At 38.9% G+C, this 20,282-nt stretch overlaps 1 protein-coding gene and 1 long non-coding RNA gene across 5 annotated transcripts in view; one reads left to right on the plus strand and one right to left on the minus strand.

The window, feature by feature from the left end:
- AMN1 (antagonist of mitotic exit network 1 homolog) overlaps positions 1-16,729 on the minus strand; it is a 58,337-nt gene extending 41,608 nt beyond the window's left edge. Inside the window, exons 1-2 of one of the 2 annotated variants that reach the window (XM_027035861.2) lie at positions 16,546-16,666; positions 4,424-4,575 (exon numbers count right to left, since the gene is read on the minus strand). In XM_027035861.2, the coding sequence (XP_026891662.2) occupies positions 4,424-4,458 (35 nt within the window). In that variant the 5' untranslated portion in view covers positions 4,459-4,575; positions 16,546-16,666. Of the gene's footprint in view, positions 1-4,423; positions 4,576-16,545 lie in introns of both variants that reach the window. The other variant, XM_015074941.3, reaches the window with a different exon arrangement.
- Positions 16,730-16,874: 145 nt separating this feature from the next.
- Positions 16,875-20,282, plus strand: part of LOC106977432 (uncharacterized) — a 47,660-nt gene continuing 44,252 nt past the window's right edge. For all 3 annotated transcript variants that reach the window (XR_008300201.1, XR_001430650.3, XR_003413039.2), the window contains exon 1: positions 16,875-18,915. This is a non-coding gene — a long non-coding RNA (uncharacterized LOC106977432). The remainder of the gene's footprint in view (positions 18,916-20,282) is intronic.

Here is a 20,282-nt window from a genome sequence, read left to right on the forward strand (position 1 = left end):
ATTTTTGCTTTTGTTTCCCTTGCTTCTCGAGACATGTTGAGTAAGAAGTTGGCCAAGATCAAAGAGGTTTTTGCCTGCTTTCTCCTTGAGGATTTTGATGGCTTCCTGTCTTACATTTAGGTCTTTCATCCATTTTGAGTTTATTTTTGTGTATGGTGTGAGAAAGTAGTCCAGGTTCATTCTTCTTCATGTCACTGTCCGGTTTTCCCAGCACCACTTGAAGAGACTGTCTTATTCCATTGGATATTCTTTCCTGCTTTGTCAAAGATTAGTTGGCCATATGGTTGTGGGTCCATTTCTGGGTTCTCTATTCTGTTCCATTGACCTGAGTGTCTATTTTTGTGCCTTGATTACAGCTTTGTAATACAGTGTGAAGTCTGGGATTGTGATGCCTCCAGCTTTGGTTTTCTTTTTCAAGATTGCTTTGGCTATTTGGGGTCTTTTCTGGTTCCATACAAACTTTAGAATTGTCTGTTCTACCTCTGTGAAGAATGCTGGTGTTATTTTGATAGGGATTGCTTGTTTTTTTTTTTTTTTTTTAAGATTTTATTTTGAAGTAATCTCTACACCATCGTGGGTAGAGAATTTACAGTCCCGAGATTGAGAGTCCTGTGCCCTACTGAATGAGCTAGGCATCCCCACATTTTGTTTATTGATTCATTGGTGATGGACATTTAGTTGTTTCCACTTTTTGGCTATTGTGAATACTGCTACTATGAATATATGTGTATAAGTATTTGTTTGAGTACCTAGTTTCAGTACTATTAGGTATATACGTAGGAGTGGAAGCTGGGTAATATGGTAATTCTATGTTTAACTTCTTGAGGAACTGCCAAGTAGTTTTCTCCTTTACTTCTTAATATGACTTCCCTTAGTTCTTTGAACACATTTATAATACTTTCTTTGAAGCCCTCGCTAAGTCCAACACCTGGGTCCTCTCAAAGGCAGTTTCTTTTGCCTATTTTTTTTCTCTGTGTATGGGTCACAGTTTCTGTTTCTTTGTCTTGCAATTTTTTTTTTTTCAAAAACAGCATAGTCTAGATACTATAATACAGTAACTCTGGATATTGATGCCACAGATTTGTGATTATTTACTTGTTTGTTTAGTGACATGACTGGACTAAGGCTATTTTCCTGACTGTATGCAACCTCTGATTTGCTCCTTAGTGGGCACGACTTGGACGTAAGCATTGTTACCCTGGGATGTCAGCGGTTGTAGTAGGGGTCTCTTTGACTATCTCTCTCTCTGATTATTTTGTTAAGTCTGTATTAATATCACACCCGCTGTCAGCCTTCACTCATTACAGATCGATTGCTCTAATGTTTTCAACAATGCGTGGGGTATAAATTGCTCCATAATGTCATCCAATTCATTTTGGACTCCTTTGTAGGATTAGTTTCAGAGGTCAGTGTTTAAGGCTTGTTCTGACCCCAGGCAGGCTCTTGTTATATGTTCCTTTCCCCGGTTCTCTCTGGTAAACTTCCTGGCCTATGGTTTAGCTTGCATCTCACATGAAGCTCTCAGGCTCTTTGTAATTACTTTTATTTAAACTCCCCCCACCCTCTGTTTCAAATAAAGTCATTTTCTTGACAGCTTTGGAGTTCTGTGTTTTGCAGTCTGTCTTTCTTCCTGGGAAAAATCTTTAAGCCAGAATTTCAGAACTGGGAACAAGGATGATGATATACTTTCATCTGAGTGAAACCCCTACTCTAGGAGCAGGGTGCTGGGAATTAGCTTCTGGTCTTCCTGGCTTGTCTTGTTTAGGATGGAACCTCCACCCACAAATGAGCTGCCTGATAAGTGGGGGCTAGGTGGAGGTAGCAATCCCCCAATCACTGACCATACTCACCCATAATTTAGCCTGTGCACAAGTATCTGGGGTGGAGTGTGATGATAAATGCTGGCATCCTGTCCTTCCCAGGAAAACACTGAGGCCTCTGAGTAGGAGCTGGGGGGAGAGGTAACCCCATCACCTTGGCCATACCCACCTGGAGTGGAGTTATAGTTCCAATGCCAGACTCTTGTTCTTACTGAGTTTTAAAAGATTATCTTGAATGAATATTTCTTCATTTGCTGTATACCCTTAGGAAGCTGTCTGGAGACTTGAGGCAGTTGTTTTTATAATTTTCAACTTTTATGCTTATTTTACTGGGGGACATATTCTTGGAGCTTCTCATGCTGCCTTTTGTAAGTCTTTCAAATATCATCAATGTTCACATCCATTTAACAAATACCTGTATGCCATTAATAAGAAATGTGGTGACTCCTTTTCTTTTAAATATGTACTTGGGTTCTTTTAAAATAAACTGTTCACTTTAAGTTTGCTTACTTTTCAGTAAAAGTTCTTTCTATCTCCATTAATTCTACAACAATTCTTGGAAAGAAATGGTGTGTGTGTGTGCGAGAGAGAGAGAGAGAGAGAGAGAGACATTCATGTATTTTTAAAAATACATAAATTTGCTAAATTGTGTTAAAAATTGAGGTGAGAGATAGTTTTCCTACTTGTGGCTGGTGTTCACAGTTTAATCTTTCATACTTCCATAGGTATGCCATGAATGTAAGGTCCCAACCGCTCTTTATTTGGAGCATTTCTCAAGGGGGTTGTGTTTGCAGCAAACTAAACTGAGAGATGAGGTATCATCTCCCTCCAACCCAAAGGAAAGCTTGCTTACTGCTTGTTATAAAATTGTATCACACAATTGTTTTTGTGTGATACAAAAAACACTCAGTGTTTTTCTTCCTGTAATACACCCACTGTGCAGGTATCCATCTGAGACCTCTGTGTCATCCTCATGGGATTTGGGGGAGAAGGGTAACTGAGGCAAACTGCTTGTGCTGCTTGCTGTGCTGTAACACAGTCCTTTGTCTCTAGCCCAGAAATCGTAGGTCTTCTGCCAGTATCCATGAAACAGTAGTAGTCTAATCAAGTAAAATCAAATCCTAGATCTAACAATATTGTGATGAGAATTGGATACTGATGGAAACATAGTTTTATGGAAGAGGAAGAAGAAAGGTTCTGTGGGCCTGGTCTGGAGATATGAGGAGACTCCTTGCGATCTGGTAGCAAATGTTCTCCCCATTTACAGCAATCTGTGCTGTCACCCAAAATAATATTTTAAAAAAATTGTTGCTTTCTCCACCTCCAGCCAAAGCAATTTTATGATCCACCTGAGGCAAGCAGCAGCTGTAGCTGTCAATTTGATCTGCTGCTGGGTTTCTTATCTCTGTCCATGTGCAGTAACAGAAAAATGTCTGTGGATATGGGTGGCCCTGAACTTCTGTGTATTATAAGGAAGGTTGCAGTTACTCAGCGACACTGCCCAGATGGCAGAAGCAAAACGATGTCATAGTGATCCAAATCGAGTTTAACAATAAATCCAGACTAGAGTGACCTGTGTCTCTTTGGTTTATATGGTTGTATGTAGAGAAGAATAGGCCATGGAATATCTCTCAGTTGGGCTGAGGGTTTCTTTTTGGCTCATCTACTATCCCCGTAATTACTGACCATATCACTAAAGATTAACAGGTAAGCTTCAATTTCCTTGTGCAGGTCATAATGGATACTATCCTGGGCTTATACTACCTCTTGCCTAAGACCTACCGGTTTCCCTTGGGATTTATTCACAGCTGAGTCTGGGCTCCTGGGAACACAGCTGAGGTCAATATTGCAGGTTGACCTCACCCTGCTTCTTGGAGCTCTATTAATAGACTCAGTTAAATGTTGTATTTTACAAACTCATTACATTTGGTCCTAGCCTCTGCTGATCAAATTAATCAGTGTGGCTGAAAAAGTATCATACTCATGTGATAATTTGTCAGAAGCCAAGATGGTAGGACCAAAAAGTGGAATGTTAGGAAAGGCAGTTCTTTATGGGTTTTTCATCATCTTACCAGTCTTGCTGGGAATGACAAGAATACACAGCCCTGATATGCTTTATCCGGGCCATCCACAGAGTTGTGTTTATAATAAGCAGACCTGTGCCATAAAGTAATATCTCCTTCCAGGACAAAGAGGTTGCTTACTGCTTACTATACATTGGCAGAGTCCCTAAATTCAGTGTTTCTTTTCTGTAATGTAACTCGTTGCTTGAGTAGACATTCATTTGGGCTGTGTTTCTCTCCTGGAATGCAACCCATTGTTTGTGTTGGCATCCATCTGAGCCCTTTGTGTTGCATCTGTGCGTCTTGGAGGTCAAGAGGAAGTGACATAAACATGCGAATGCTCATGTTGCTTGCTGTGCAATGAATAATAAAGTCCTTTGTGCCTTTGACCTAGGAGACTTTGTTCTTCTACCAGTATCCATGAAACAAGACCAGGCTAAAAATGTATCTGTTTATATATAAGACAGGTAAAATCAAATTCTACACTGACAGTCACTCCCCTTATATTTTCCTTAAGCAGATTTCAGCTATATTTTAAACTTTTTTCCATGGTGCCATCTTTTTTGCTCCCCCATGTCTCTTCCTCAGTCTTTGTCATCTTGGCCTTTACGGTCCTCTTCTCTGAGCTTAGCTGTGCAGCCTGTGCCACGTATTCCCCACAGTAAACAGTTTCCTCTTTCTGCTCCAGTTCCCTCCAGCAGCAACATAAGGGAGTTGGGACAGAAACAATTTAGTATTTTGAAAAATGCTGCTATGAGATTTACTAAATGGCTCACAAAAACTATCTAAAATTCTGTTGGTCAAAGAAAGTTTATTAAATTTACTGCAGCAAGGGTTTAACAGGGTCTGGGTAATGTCTCAATAGGGGAAAGCTATGTAAGAGTACATTTGGGATTCTCCCTCCAAGATGGGGAACGGGTTAGGATGAGACAAAATTTGTAACATAATAGTATAAGACTGATGGACACGACACAGGGTCTCAAAGTAAGCCCCGATGAAACAATCTATCCTGATAAACATAATGTTTGCTCTAACAATCAAAATGTTTGCCCTAATAACCAAACATTTGTTTAGATAAACTGATTGCAAAAATTTCCTGGAGCAAAAAGTTATATTGACGTTAAGCAATCTCAGTTCTCAGTCCCAACAGTTGACATAGGTGGTCTAAGTTCTCAATACAAAATGAAAACTGGCCAGCTAGAACTTAACAAAATCTTTAAAAGTTATTGACAAAAAGGGGGGGGGGGGCGGTGGATAGATCTCTCATTCAATATGAATTGCTCTACATTTTATACTTAAACTTATTAATATAACCATCAGTTATATGGTGAAGTAATGTAACAAAGAAATGATTTTTGGCAAAATGGTCTACTGATATGAGTGTTGCACAAAATTTCATCCTTAGCTTCCTTTTCTTCTCCCCATATTCTCTCTCATAAATTTAATATGGCTTCATCTACCATTTATTAGAAATTTAGTCCTAATATTTCAGTCTGCTTGTTTGATATTTCTACTGGATATTTGGATTCATTTTTCTCATAAGACACCTACTTCTCCACAGTTATCTAATATCACAATTCTCCTGGTCAAGAACGCTGAAAACTTTAGAGTAATTTTTGCTTTTTCTTTTTTCTTGGTCCTTCTATTCAAAATTATTCACCACTTCCCAGATCCAAAGGATTCTCTAAGGCAGTGCTGTTCAAAATGCTAGTCAGTGAGATTAGGAGCTCATGCAAGGATGTAACCAAGCAGTTTCCTTCATGGAGAAGTCCCATCCTCTGGACAAACAGTGCACTTAATAAAAGGGTTGATTGCTATTCTGGATCAAGCTCCTCATTACAATCCAGAAATAGCTTACTGCTCACCAAGTGCCAGCCTGAACATACCTTGTCCCAAAAGGATTTGCAAATATGATTCTCAAGGCATATATGGACCCTTACATGGGGGACAACACCCTAGTATGACAGTGAAGGTCATGTGGTCATCTTTTTACTTTACTTCCAAGTTCTAGATGATTTTTCTTTTTTTATTTTATATTTAGAGAGAAGAGAGCAAGTGGGGGAGGGGCAGAGAGAGGGGATGGAGGATCTGAGGTGGGCTCTGTGCTGACAGCTGAGAGCCTGATGCAGGGTGTGAAGTCACAAACTGTGAAATCATGACCTGAGGCGAAGTCAGACACTCAACCAACTGAGCCACCCAGGTGCCCCTAGATAGTTTTTCTTACCATGTTTTATTCTGTTTCCTCTTTGCTCACTAAGCACTACATTTTAAAGCTCCATCCATTTGAATATATATTCATCTACTCTTCACTTTCCTAACAGCTTCATAATACTTGAAGGCACCTCTCCCAGCAATGGACATTCCAATTCTCCACAATCGAATTCTGCAATGAACATCTTCATACATGTCTCCTAGTTTGAGCACTCCTTACCTCTTTCCAAGATTTTGCAACAGTTTCCTAATTGTCTCTTTATTCCCAACTTCTCCCTAATGCAAATCTCTCTCTACACCCAGTACAGTTCCAAAACCTTTTATAGACCCCTACTGCTACAAAATTAAACAGTCTAATATCATTTTGATCCCCAAAGTTCCACTTCTAATTAACAGCTTTATGTCTTACTGCTCTGCTATTCACATTGTATTCTCTAGCCAAATTGAAATGCTACTGTCTGGTCTTACATATTTCTAACTCCTGCTTGTCAAGCCTTTGCCCTTATTATTCCACTCCTTCTTAGACGTTTTTCCTCCCATTTGCAAACGTCAGATGCTACCAACCTTCAAATACAACCCTCTTTACAAAGCCTTCTCCTAGTCTTGTATATTCTTCTCATCAGAAATTTCAAAATTCTTTGTTAATCTCTCTTTTGTGCTATTATTCTACCAATATTATAGTTATTTATATACTTGCCTTATGCTTGCCCCATAAAACTGTACCTCTTTTATGCTAGATATTTGTCATAACCATCAGCATAGTGTTTCATATGCTAAATACATGCTTAACTGAATATTGAGCAACTCCTAAAAATAAGGAACTGTGGCTGTGAAGAGATAAAAGACTTGATTCTGGCCACAGAAGTTCAGAGGATCATTTATATGGATGCCTCAGGGAATCTTCAATACAAAGGCAAGAATTAAAAGACAGGAAGATAGCTAGGCTTTCATCTGTCTTCGTAACTTGCACTCTTAACTATTTCTCTGTCTTTACTGACAGAAAGAAAATCTTATTTGGATCAGGTATAAAGTTAAAGCCAAGAATGAAAGCAAATACTTTTCTCAGGACTCTACACAAGCCTGAGTTATACAAAGGAGAGTCAACAGATTTCTCTTTTACAAGAAGTGACTGTGAGGGGTGCTTGTGTGGCTTAGCTGGTTAAGCGTCCAACTTCAGCTGAAATCATGATCTCATGGTTCATGAGTTTGGGTCCTGTGTTGGACTCTGTGCTGACAGCTCAGAGCCTGGAGCCTGCTTTGGATTCTGTGTCTCCTTCTCTGTCTGCCCCTCCCCCTCTCGTACTCTGTCTCTCTCAAAAATAAATAAACATGTAAAAAAACATTTAAAACAAGTGACTGTGGATTGAGGGACAGAAGTTTATGAGATGTAATGTAAATATCAATTCAAAAGCATTGATTTCAAAAGCATTCAGCAGATAAAGATAATTGTTCTCCTCAGCCTTAATTTTTACATGGCAATTTTTTTATGTAATATTAACAGACTGAAAACTCCTGGAGAGAAATAATTGCTATTGTAACTACAACTTCCAGCATATATTTCAGTGAAATAATTAATAACAATAAATAACACTTAGTAGTATTTACTACTTGCTAGGGTTAAAATAACATGCAGACCAGGCTTAAAAATTCTTCAAGCAGACAAAACCAGTCAGGTCATATAAGTGAAATTTAATCCAGCTTATATCATGAATGTAAGACAAAATTAACCTAGGTTATTTCTTGTAAATGTCTCTGATAATCATAAATAAACCACCTTTCTAAAATGGTATAAAGAATCACTTTTAACCAATCCCCTTCTATATGTAAACTCTCATTTTTAAAAATTTTAATTCCAGTATACATAACATACAGTGTAATATTAGCTTCAAGTGTATAAAATAATGATTCAATAATTCTATGCATTGCTCAGTGCTCATCATGTTAAGTGCACTCTTTAATCTCCATTACCTATTTCACCCATTCTACACCCACCTCCCCTCTGGTAATCATCAGTTCTCTATAGTTAAGAGTCTGATTCTTGGTTTGTCTCTCCTTCTCTCTCTCTCTCTTATTTTGCTTGTTTTGTTTATTAAATTACACATGAGTGAAATGATATGGTATTTGTCTTTCTCTGACTTCTTTCACTTAGTATTACATTTTCTAGCTTCACTCATGTTGTTGCAAATGGCAAGATTTCATTCATTTTTATGGCTGAATAATATTCCAGTGTGTGTGTGTGTGTGTGTGTGTGTGTGTGTGTGTGTGTGTGTATGTGCGTATCACATCTTCTTTGTCTATTCACCTCTCAATAGACACTTGGGTTGCTTCTATAATTTGGCTATTGTAAATAGTACTGCAATAAACATAGGGGTGTATATATCTTTTTGAATTAGCATTTTCATATTCTTCGGGGAAATACCCAGTAGTGAAATTATTGGATCATCCAGCAATCCTATTTTTAATTTTTTGAAAAACCTCCATACTGTGTAAACTCCCCTTGTAATAACCAATCATTGTAAAGATTAAACAACTTCCTCATTCTCACTTTATGAGCCATCCTATGACCACATCTCGAGATTCTAACTATTTTTGGTTTTAAGTCTCCCTGTTCACTAACAGTTTGTTTCTCACTCAGTAAAACATTCATATCAACTAAAAATCTCTGAATTTTCTTTTGAAAGTTTTTGGTGTCAAAAGTGGGATCCAAAGATGACTCCTGATGAGCTCCAAGGCCAGAGAGTAATTAGGTGCCAGCATCCATGGAGCCCAATGCACACTGCTTTCTTAACAACCATGGGATTCCAGGGCAAATCTTCCTCAGATCTAAACTCCATTCCCTTTGTGTTGACTCCTCTGATTTTACCGAGCAACACTTGTTGAAGCTTTTCAGTAAGTGATGATATTCTGTTCAAAAGAGGGGGGAATGTGTGATTCCCTCTACTTTGGAATAACTGTTGGAAAACAGGAGCCCTGATAATTAAGTTTTCTTAGGGAATCTAAGGCAAAGATGGGTTCCATCTGGTCCAAAGCTCAGATCAGGATCTTATACTTTTTTAGAAAAATGGGTAAACTTTACGAAGAATAATTGGAACTGCAGTGACCATTTTGGGAAAATCTTTAATTTAGATAAAATAGCCCACGTTAGGGGCATCTTTAAAAAAAGAGGATCCCAAATTTCTTAAAGGCAATAAATGCATTCCTTGGTTGGTATGTCAAAGCTTCTAAAAGACAAAATGATTCCAAAAATAGCTTCTCTAGAAAATTCTTACAGCAAATGAAAAATGTGTGGTAAAAGCTTAAGTCATTGCAGCACATAACCTTATCCCATCAGCCAGAAACACAATTTGGGTCCAACTATTCTTTTGAGTTTTGTATTGTTGTACCTGACATACAGCTAAAATTTTTAAATGAAAGCTACAAGATCTGTTTACAACTGTCTGTATACTAATGTATATGTATGTATATATGTATGTATGTTATGTATATGTGATTTCAAAAAGAGCTCTATTTAATTAGCTTAAAGAAAAATAAGTACTTATATAAGTTTAAGGATTCTTAAAACTCTCAGAAATATAAACTAACGGAAATGCTTTTCAAGTTCATATGATCTGGAGAATCTTGAATTATAAAAGCTTCAGAAGTAGTTTAGGGGTGCCTGGGTGGCTCTGTTGGTTAGGCGTCTGACTCTTGGTTTCAGCTCAGGTCATGATCTCACAGTTTGTAGGATCAAGCCCCACATTGGGTCTGCACTGATAGCGTAGAGCCTCCTTGGAATTCTCTCCTCCCTACTCTCTCTGCCCCTCCCCCCTCTCTTTCTCTCAAAATAAATAAAGTTAAAAAAAAAGAAATAATTTAAATGTGTTGGTTTAATAAAAATAGGCATGTCTTCACAGTAGTCAACATTAGACACAATGCAAATATACAATCTTTTCTACCTGAGTTTACTAGTCAGATACGCTGGTGCTATCTCTGTTATAAAGTTTGTAAGCAAGGGGTGCCTGGGTGGCTCAGTTGGTTAAGGGTTTGACTCTTGATTTCGGCTCAGGTCAAGATTTCATGGTTTGTGGGTTCAAGCCTCACATTGGGCTCTGGGCTGAGAGTGAGGAGCCTGCTTGGGATTGTCTCTCTTTCCCTCTCTCTCTGTCCCTTCCCTGCTCTCTCTCTCTCTCAAAATAAATAAACAAACTTTAAAATAGTTTTAAATTTGTAAGCAAGAAAAACTTAAGATGCTAGTTAAGTGTTTAATGCTTAATACAAATATGATTATTAAAAACAAATTAAGTAGATTACATTAAATGATGGGTATTTGTTAAATACATAGATCATTCAATAACAAGCTAATATACTGAAATATTAATTGCTAAACATATGTTCAAGTTTATTTACTTTTGGCTGCTTAATTTTTACGAGACAAAAGATATTTGGATCTATTTGAATGTGGCCTTTTGCTGCATTAAAAAAATGTACTATGAAGAAGCACATGTCTCTAAAAAGTATATTTTTTTATAATTAAATATTTATAAATTTGCTAATCTACTACAGGATGCTGATATATGCCAGGCAGTTCACAACTTCCTGTCCTAGTTTTCACTGGAAAATAAAGATTAATAATGGTTAAAACTTATAATCCATATATAAAAATAAGCCTCCTAAAAACAAGAGTGAAAGAAAACAACTTTGTATACAAAGTATGAGAGGAGAATGGGATGTGTTTTTTGTAAGAGTAAGCAAAGAATATAGGATGTGTTTTTATTAGGAAAAAAGGTAATTTTGTCTTAAAGTAAAATGAGAAAGAAAAAAGGAATAAAACAAAAATCTAAATGAATACAGAAAGTTGCAAAAAGCTTGTGAAGAAATTTCATGTTGCATGGTCAAAGTTAGCTAAAATTCAATGGATTTATTTACAAAGATTTCCAAAACTGAGCTGAATAATATACTGACACAAAACCACAGTTTAATTTTCTCTGTTAAAAGAACAAATTTTCTTAGGTTGTTAGTCTGCTCCTAATAAGGGATTATGAAAGGTTTTTCTTTACCTTTGTGTATTTTGTCTAGGAAACAAAGATTCTGTGTCTTATTAAAGTAATTTCCTGTGTTTCATTTTGTCTTTATCAGGTTTTTGATTGCTTAGGAAAACAGTCTTTTCAATATTAAAAGAGCTAAGGTACTTTTTTAAAACTATGTACTTTCTATATTTGCTTTTGAAATCTTTTTGTCACTTTGGTTGAATAGATAACTAAGTATTATTTCACAATGACTTGTGATCCTATTTAATCAAGTGTTTTAAACCTTTTGGCATTTTTTACAAACTTCGCAAAATCAAATTCTAAATTAAGTCTTTTTGACTTTGAGCTAACTTTCAGGGTTCCTAAAGATCTTGAAGTTTTTTTTCTCTTCTTATAAAAAGGGAGACATTAAACTATAGGCTTTTTAAATGTGAAATTGCATGGAAAACATTATCAAGTAAAGCGGATGCTTAACCTTCTTAGGTTGTATTTGTATGGATACATGTTATTAATATAAGTGTTCCAGAAATTGCATGAAATTCCTAGGAATCTGATATGCCCTGATATAATGTTATCAGTCATAGTTCTAATCATTTTTAAATGTTGTATACCACAAAAATAGCCAAACTTAGCAGTCAATCATATCATTTTTTTTTTGTAGTGAGCTGTAACAAAGGCTATTTTTATCTTTTGTCATTTACAAACAGCTATTATTATACACTGAATCATCTATGAAAGCATTTATAACCAACTGCAGGCCAAAATGCCTTGTCTTCAAGGAAATTCATGGAAAAGACCCTGACAAATACTCTAGAATACAAGTTTCTGATAATTTTAAGATCATACCACTTAACTGGGTAAGAATTTCTAGCATGCTAATGGAGAAACTGATTGATTCATAAAACTGCTAACCCAAGAGCAAGAAAAAAATAATTGATTACATGGGACTAAACCAACTAATAGAGATGATTATCATTTTTATGACATTGTTTGAAGCATTGCTGGTTCTTTAATGTTTTGCTTTCCAAATTTAAAGAACCCCCTTTCTGTTTTCTTTTAAACTACTATATAACTGGGGAGCCTGGGTGGCTCAGGTGGTTGAGCATCTGATTCCTGATTTTGGCTCAGGTCATGATCCCAGGGTCTTGGGAGGGAGCCCTGTGTCAGGCTCTTTGTTGAGCATGGAACCTGACTAAGATTCTCTCTCTCTCTTTTCCTCTACCTCTCTCTAAAATAAAATAAAATAAATAAAATAAAATAAATAAAATAAAATAAAATAAAATAAAATAAAGTAAAGTAAAGTAAAATAAAATAAAATAAATAAAGTAAAAACTATATAACATAACAATGTGGTAAACTTTTGAGAACAAAAATTAAACATTTATCTTGTTCTCTCTACCTGATCCCTTCAGAGTTAAGACAAAAGAACTCTTACTGAGTATTGAGTATTCTTATTTTCATGGCAGTGTAGGTATTAGCACAAGTTCAATCAGAATTTGCTCTCTTTGTAACAGAACACAATTGGACAACCCATTAGCTTGAATTCTTGGCCTAAAGGGGTGTTTAAAGATCTAATCTGAGATTTCTTATTACCAGACAGTTTTTAAGAAACTAACATTGGATTTTTGGAGCAAACAAAGACCCTTGGATTACCAAAGCTTGGACTTGAATATCATTTTTGAAAATGTGCATAAAGCAACTATTCTGCTGCACTTATATAAATAATGAGCTGAATTTAATGGGACCAGATTCATTTTACAAATAAATTGGTCTTACTATGATTATCTTTGGTAAAAACAAAGTGGTTATAGAGAGAAAAATTATGTTTCAATAGAAAACTATAGTGTACCTGTTATTATATTCTAGTCCTGTTCATTATCTTTGAGGCTTTGTTATCTTTCTGTAAACTGGACTGGATCCTGAATTCTTCTAGTTTCCTCCAACATCTGGCTACAACTTTCCAACCTAACTTTTCCAATCTTCTCTTACCCTTCTGACTTGGAATAAAAACTAAAACTACCCTTTTCCTCAAGTCCTACAACCTAAAGTCAGACAACTTGATATAAACTTCAGAGAAATCACCACAACAGATCATGTACAGACAATCTTCGTGCCTACTTCTATTTCAGGCCACTCATGAGAGTTCACCAAAATACTCAATGATATCATCAAAATCATTCAAACTGTAAACCAGGAAAATCCAACAGATAGAAATTGCCTCCTCACTCCATTATCTAAAGATGTTTTGAAAAAAATGAAAATAAAATAAAGATGTTTTGAGCTCAAATCTGGAAATTTTCTTGACTGGTTGCTCTCCAGATTCAGAAACTGAGTTTGTAATTTGCTCCAAGTGTTAATTTGTATCTTTCTTTAGTTTCAATAGAAATGCCTAATTGCTCACACCATAGAGGCGTAACTTAGATGGAAGCGCACCTATAACACTCCTGAAATAAGACATCCTCATGTTTATCTTCGGTGATCATAACATGATTCAATAGGGCAAGGCACTAATGCAATATTAAGAAATGTACTTTCCACCAGATTTAAAAATGTGATCCATTCCAAAAGAAAACATTCCTAGAGACTTAGTTTATTGGAAAGGATACTCACAAAAGACTACAGTTAAATCTCTTCAGGAGAGATCTTATCTTCTGCAAAATCCCTACCATTACAGCAAGAATCTGTAAACTCTTGCACAGCCTTAGACACCCTAACCACTTAACAAGGAGATGCATATGCTGTAACTGGTTAAAAAAAAAAAAGGTTCCATGGATTTAAAAAAAAAAAAAATTTAAAGTAGGCTTCGTGCCTACTGTGGAGCCCAACACAGGACTCCAACTCACAACCCCAAGATCAAGACCTGACTTGAGATCAAGAGTCGGGCACTTAACTGATTGAGCTATCCAGGTGCCCCGTTTCCACGTTAATAAATTAGGAATTATTACCCCTTATTTAAAAGATCTTAAAGATCCGATGTCAATCTTTCATCAGATAGGTGATGCTTCTTCCACTGATTTACTTAGTGGGTTAAACCTTGGCTCCTGGGAATCTCTCCCAGAATTTTTGAATTTCCATCTCATAGTCATCATATTAACATCCCTAGCTGTAGCAGCGCTGACAACACTGACTCCATCTTTGGCCCTCCATCTTGTTTCTGCTCTTGCAATGACCTCCCTCGGAGCTGTATGTTCCAAGCCCCTTGGAGGTTAGAGTATGCCCTGACTGGAATGCAGAAAGGCTTGCTCTGATCTTCTCTAAAGTGGTGCACAGAAGGTACCACTTTAGATAACTAGTAGTGATGACTGATGCACAAAAGGCACCACTTTAGATAACCAGGAGAGATGATCTCGAATAGATGGCGCCACTTTAGATAACTACACTTTGCACCATAATGCCCTTTGCTCTATAAAAGCTGTAAGTTAAGGTTTGGACTGGGTGGAGAATAGCTGCATAGCACCTGGATTGTAATGGGACCGAGGTCCACACAGAAGAGTCAAGACACTCAGGCTTTTCTTTCCAGGGAGCAACTTTATTCATTGTGCCGGCATGGGCTCAATGGGTTTGTACCTGAGAAACTGAGCACCGAGCACAGCGGGGGGTAGCCTTTTATGCAATTTCTACTTCTTTGTCTCCCATAAATGGTGACATATAGACATACAGTCTGATTGGGCGGTCTATGTTACAAAGTCGTGAGGAATGTCACGTACACACACATAGCCAGGTTGCCTTCCCTTGAGGTTTTCACCACATTCCTTAGGGAGGGGCTCTACCACAGGATCATCTATCCACTGGCTCCCCTTTGTCAATAGGTCACCCTGAATAAAAGTCTGTGTAAACAGTAATGGAGAGGCTGGCTTCACTTTTCTGCTTCCAAGTGCCTACTCAGTCTGGAGGATACTTTACTGTCCCTCCCCCACCTTTTAACACTAGTGCACTGTATCCTCTCAAGAGTTTTAAATGCCTTTCGGCAGCCACTCACACACCAAATGATAGCCATCAGGATTACACAACTCAAAGAACTCAGTGGTCCCACTGCCCATGTCTTCAATGACTATGCAACTGTTGGTAATGGCAACTACATGACCATACAGCCCAATGACTACATCAATGGGTATACAGTATATTGGGCATACATCAATGGGTATACAGTAACAGTATATCGGCTCACACTTTCAGCTTTCTGAGGGAATGACCCCAAGGGAATAATTTTTAAAATAAAATAAAATAAAATGGAGACCATGCTTGAAAATCCCCTAAGCAGACCCAACCAGTTAGGTCACATAAGTGAAGCTAAATCTGGTTTATTTCACGAACAAAGTGAAATTTAGCAGGTTATTTCTTGTAAATCCCTCTGATAATCATAAACAAAGTTTATTTAAAAAAATTTTTTTTAAACATTTATTTTTGAGAAACAGAGTGAGACAAAGTGTGAGCAGGGGAGGGGCAGAGAGAGAAGGAGACCGGGAATCTGAAGCAGGCTCCAGGCTCTGAGCAAGCGGTCAGCACAGATCAAGATGCAGGGCTGGAACCCACCAACTGTGAGATCACGACCTGAGCCGAAGTCGGGAGGCTCAACCGAGTGAGCCACCCAGGCGCCCCAATCATAAACAAAGTTTAAATCATCTTCCTAAAATAGTGTAAGACGACCACTTTTAACCAATCCCTTGAGGTTTTTTAAATTGTAGTAACCAACCATTGTAATAACCAATCACTGCTTAGGATAAACAATATAGTCATTCTCAGTGTATAAGTCATTCTGCAACGACATGCCTCTGAGATTCTTGTTTCTCCCTCACTAAAATATTTTTATCAAGTAAAGTTCTTTGAAATTTCTTTTGACACTAGGCATCCTTCAAAGGACTTTACATCCGTTAAATTTATTCCTTACTACAATTCTATGAGATACGTACTGTTGTTACACTAATTCGATAAATCAAGAACTCAGGCACAGAGGTTAAGTTACTCTCCGTGGTCACGCAGCTGGTGAACGGCAGCCTGGGAGCTGAACCCAGCAATCGCGGTCACGCAATCACCGAGCCGTGCTGCCTCAAAGAATCAATATCTATCCCAGTTACAGGAACTGGGGGAACTCTGCTGAAGGCTTTTGAGAGCCACATGTAGTGTTTTTGTTGTTATTGTTCTACCAAGGCTTTCAGCTCTCCTCAGAAACAGGTCACTGCCAGCAACTACCAGAGCATCGAGGGTCAAGGCTGACAGAGTTCGGACCACCACCCATCTGGCGGGGCCCGGGGCGGAGGACAGAGGGGCAAGCCTCCCCAGCAACACACTTGGCACAACTGTCATCTACGAGGAGACAACAAGTCAGGAACCCAGCAACAGAAACACCAGCAAGCCCTCTTCAGAGGTCCAGAGGTGGAAAGCGGGCGGGGAGGGAGAGCGAGCACAGGGCGGGGCGAAGGGGAGGCGGGGACCGGGTGAACTCACAGATCCAGGAGCTGACTGACCCGCCGCGAGCTAGGCATCGCGGCCGACCAGGGAAGCCTCTTCCGTGGTCCCGGGGCCGCCCAAACGCAGCCAGAGACCGTCCGTCAACTCCTGCCACCCGCGCGACGCGTAGGCCCTCGTGACGTCACACGGCTTCTTCCGGTGACCAGGACGCAGCCACCCTCGGGACTACAGAGGGAAAGAAGAGAAGTGGCTGGAGGTGATAAAATGTAGAGTAGCCCTAAACTCGGTGAGGCACGACGGGAGTTGTAGTTCTTCCACCTCGCGGGCTCCGTTTCCGGGCGGTTTCCCAGTAGTTTTAGCCCTGCCTGCAGCCTGGCCTAGTACGCCTCCGGCGGCGCTTTGCTTGGAGCTTGCTGCTGTTACTGTAGGGATGTGTTTGATGCTGGTCCATGCATTTGGCGACACACCCTGGAGACTCTCTTGGATACGGACACCATTAACGTCAAACGGAGAGTTTTAGAACAACCAAGAGTGACCACTGTTTACCGAGCACTTTCTCTGAAGCACGCACTGCGCTACGTGCTCTCAATAATTAGCCACATTCATTTAATCCTATGAAGTCGGAATTATTTAGTCTTATTTTACAGATGACACTACAGGCCAACAAAAAAGCTCAGTAAGAATTCCATTATGGTGGTTGGGGGGGGGGGGGCGCTTATATTCAAATCAGAAGGAATTCCAGAGGGACACCCTTCATTTATCACGCACTGAAGGAGAGTAGAGATCGTGTTGGTGCTGAGGATTCAGTGGTGAACATATGCACCAGACAAGTAGAAGGACAATCAGAATAACTGTTAAACGCTGATACGAAGTTGGTTCTATGTGAGCACCCATGGAAGGGTAGGGAGAACAGGCAGGTAGGAGGGAAAATGGTGGTCTGTTAGGGACTGCAGACGGTTCAGGGTGGCAGCTACGAAGGGGAGTGGTGAAAAATGAGTAGAGCAGGGGTTGGCAAATTTTAAGGGCCAGACAGTAAAGATTTTACGGTTTTGTGGGCCATACAGCCTTGGTCACAGCTACTCAACTTGTAGCTGAAAAGAAGCCATAGACAGTATGAATGGGTAGAGCTGTGTTCCAGTAAAGTTTTTTTTTATGGATGCTGAAGTTTGAATTTCATGTAGTTTTCACTGTCATGAAATATTATTAATATTTTGAATTTTCATATATATATGTATGTATATATAAAAGTTTTGTTTATTTTGAGACAGAGATAGCATGAGTTGGGGAGAGGCAGAGAGAGAAGGGGAGAGAGATAATACCAAACCGGCTCCTCGCTGCCAGGGCGGAGCCAGTCACAGGGCTTGAAACTCAAGAAACTGAGATCATTACCTGAGCCAGAACTGAGGGTCAGACGCTTAACTAACAGAGCCACTCAGCCGCCACATCATATTTTGATTTTTCCAACCGTTAAAAAATGTAAAGGCTTTACATTGGAAACAAAAACGGGCAGTGGGCTGGATTTGGCTGGCTGGTAGTATGTCCTCTCCTGATCCGAAAGCTAAACTGGGGCCTGATGATCTGTGTTATATTAAACAATTTAGGCTTTGGGTGGAGTCATAGATAAGTTTTAAGCAAGGACAGGGCATGCATAGGTAAAACGAGTTTTAGAAAGAACTCTAGCTGTTAAGCATTAAAAACTGTAGAGGTCACAGGTGGAGACCAGATAGGAGTCTTGATGACAGCTTAAGTTAAAGTAGTAACAGTGGAATGGATGGACAGATTTGAGAGGTAATAGAAGTAGAACTGATAGGATACAGAGATTGGTGGGGATGAGGGAAAGTGAAGACTCAAGGCTAATTTCTAGGCTTTGGGATTGGAGAATTATGTGGCGTATGGTGGTGCTATTTATTGAGCTGAGAGGATTACAGGAGCTTTTTGAAGAGAGGAGGGTATTTAAATGTTGGACATGTGGATTTTGAAGTATCTATGGAAAATGTAGGCATGGAGCTTTAGATCTGCAAATTGTGCCGGTTTGCTTATAAAGACGAGATTGAGGGGTGCCTGGGTGGCTCAGTTGGTTAAGCCTCTGACTTCGGCTCAGATCATGATCTCATGGTTCCGTGGATTCGGGCCCTGTGTTGGGCTCAGTGCTGACAGCTCAGCCTGGAGCCTGCTTCGGACTCTGTGTCTCCCTCTCTCTCTCTGCCCCTCCCCCACTCACGCTCTGTCTCTGTCAAAAATAAATAAACGTTGAAAAAAATTAAAAACATAATAAAGATGAGATTGAATAGCAATGACAATACATCCATTTACTTATTAATACAGTAATTTTTTTGGAAGAATTCTCTGTTCTGGGAGCCAATTACACCTTGGAAGACCATAAGAGAGCTTGACAGAGCAGATAAGGTAGGACTTCATGGTCTTTTCTGTCTGTTGAGTGCTGCACATCTGTCCATCTAGGTCTTCCCACTGATTACTTGATTCTTCAAGCCCAGGAAAATATAGGCCACGTCCCATCATTATGAGATGTTCAGCCCTGGGTGCCTGAATTGTTCTCAGTGGTCAAAGGAAGTCATCACAGCTGTTTTTTTGTTTTTTTCTTTTAAGAAAATAATTATATAATGAGATAGGATGACAAAGTTCTAGTTGTTTCTAGCCAGTTATTTTAAAGGTCAAAGATGTGTAAGCCCTCATGATATGAAAATTATTAGAACTATTTTGATTATGATTTCCTGCAGCTTTTAGGACCTGTGGTGTCTACAAACCAGCCTCTCCGGTATTTAGCATACTGTATCAAGAATTATTTTGAGTCTCCACTGAATAAGATAGATCTGATATACATTGTGATTGCCTTGACAGTTTTATTTCATCCCTTCCTCTTTTCTTTTCTCTTTTCTTCTTCTTCTTCTTCTTTTTTCTTTTTATGGCAGCCATGTGGTTTGGAGAACTGACCCCATCTTCAGAGGTGGGTCTAGATTAGGCTAATCAGTGATTGCTGCAGTAATTGATTCAGGGATAAGCAGACCTTAATCAAGAAATCACCATATTCCCTCAGCCACAGAGTTGGGTTCAAAAATAGGCCCAGGGGCATATGACTTATTTGGGACCAATAAGAAGCAGGAAAAGTTTTGCTGCAGATTTTTGAGAAAGAAGTTTTCTCAAATTTATGATAATGCTTCATGAATCAACATTCTCAGCATTGTCACGTTGAATGAAGTTATATAGAGGAAGACAGATTAAGAGAATCAAGGGAGAGCAGCTAGGGTCCTGATTGAACTGTGCCTGAACACCACCCTTCCTCTCTATTATGAAATGACAAAAATAAAACAATTTAGCATCGAGTTTGATGTTCTTTACTTGAGGGAAAAACATCCATAGATTGAGGGAATCAGTGCCCCACAAGCAGTGGAGCACTCTTGCCATGGGATGTTTGGGCAGGAATGCATTTATAGTGTTTGAAGCAGCAACAAGGAAACAGGGAATGATTGGCTAGTGGGTCAGGGATTTCCTTATAAGGCTAGTATGTTAATCAGGGAATAAAGAAAGAATATTTGGCTTAAGCTGATTGGCTGGAGTTGCATATCTGAGAACAAATAAATCATTGCAGATTCTTAGCAGTTGGGGATTGGCTGACTGGATATACCAAACTCTGGTGAAGCAGAGCATTTACAGAAACATGAAAGTTAGAATCCAAGTTTTGTTTTGCTGATGTGGCAACCTGGGCAGGGGTGGCTTTATTTTGTGCTGTCACACAATTCAGTTAATTCCCTTTG

The sequence above is a fragment of the Acinonyx jubatus genome, chromosome B4 (genome assembly GCF_027475565.1).
Source record: "Acinonyx jubatus isolate Ajub_Pintada_27869175 chromosome B4, VMU_Ajub_asm_v1.0, whole genome shotgun sequence".
In the NCBI taxonomy this organism is placed as follows: Eukaryota; Metazoa; Chordata; class Mammalia; order Carnivora; family Felidae; genus Acinonyx; species Acinonyx jubatus.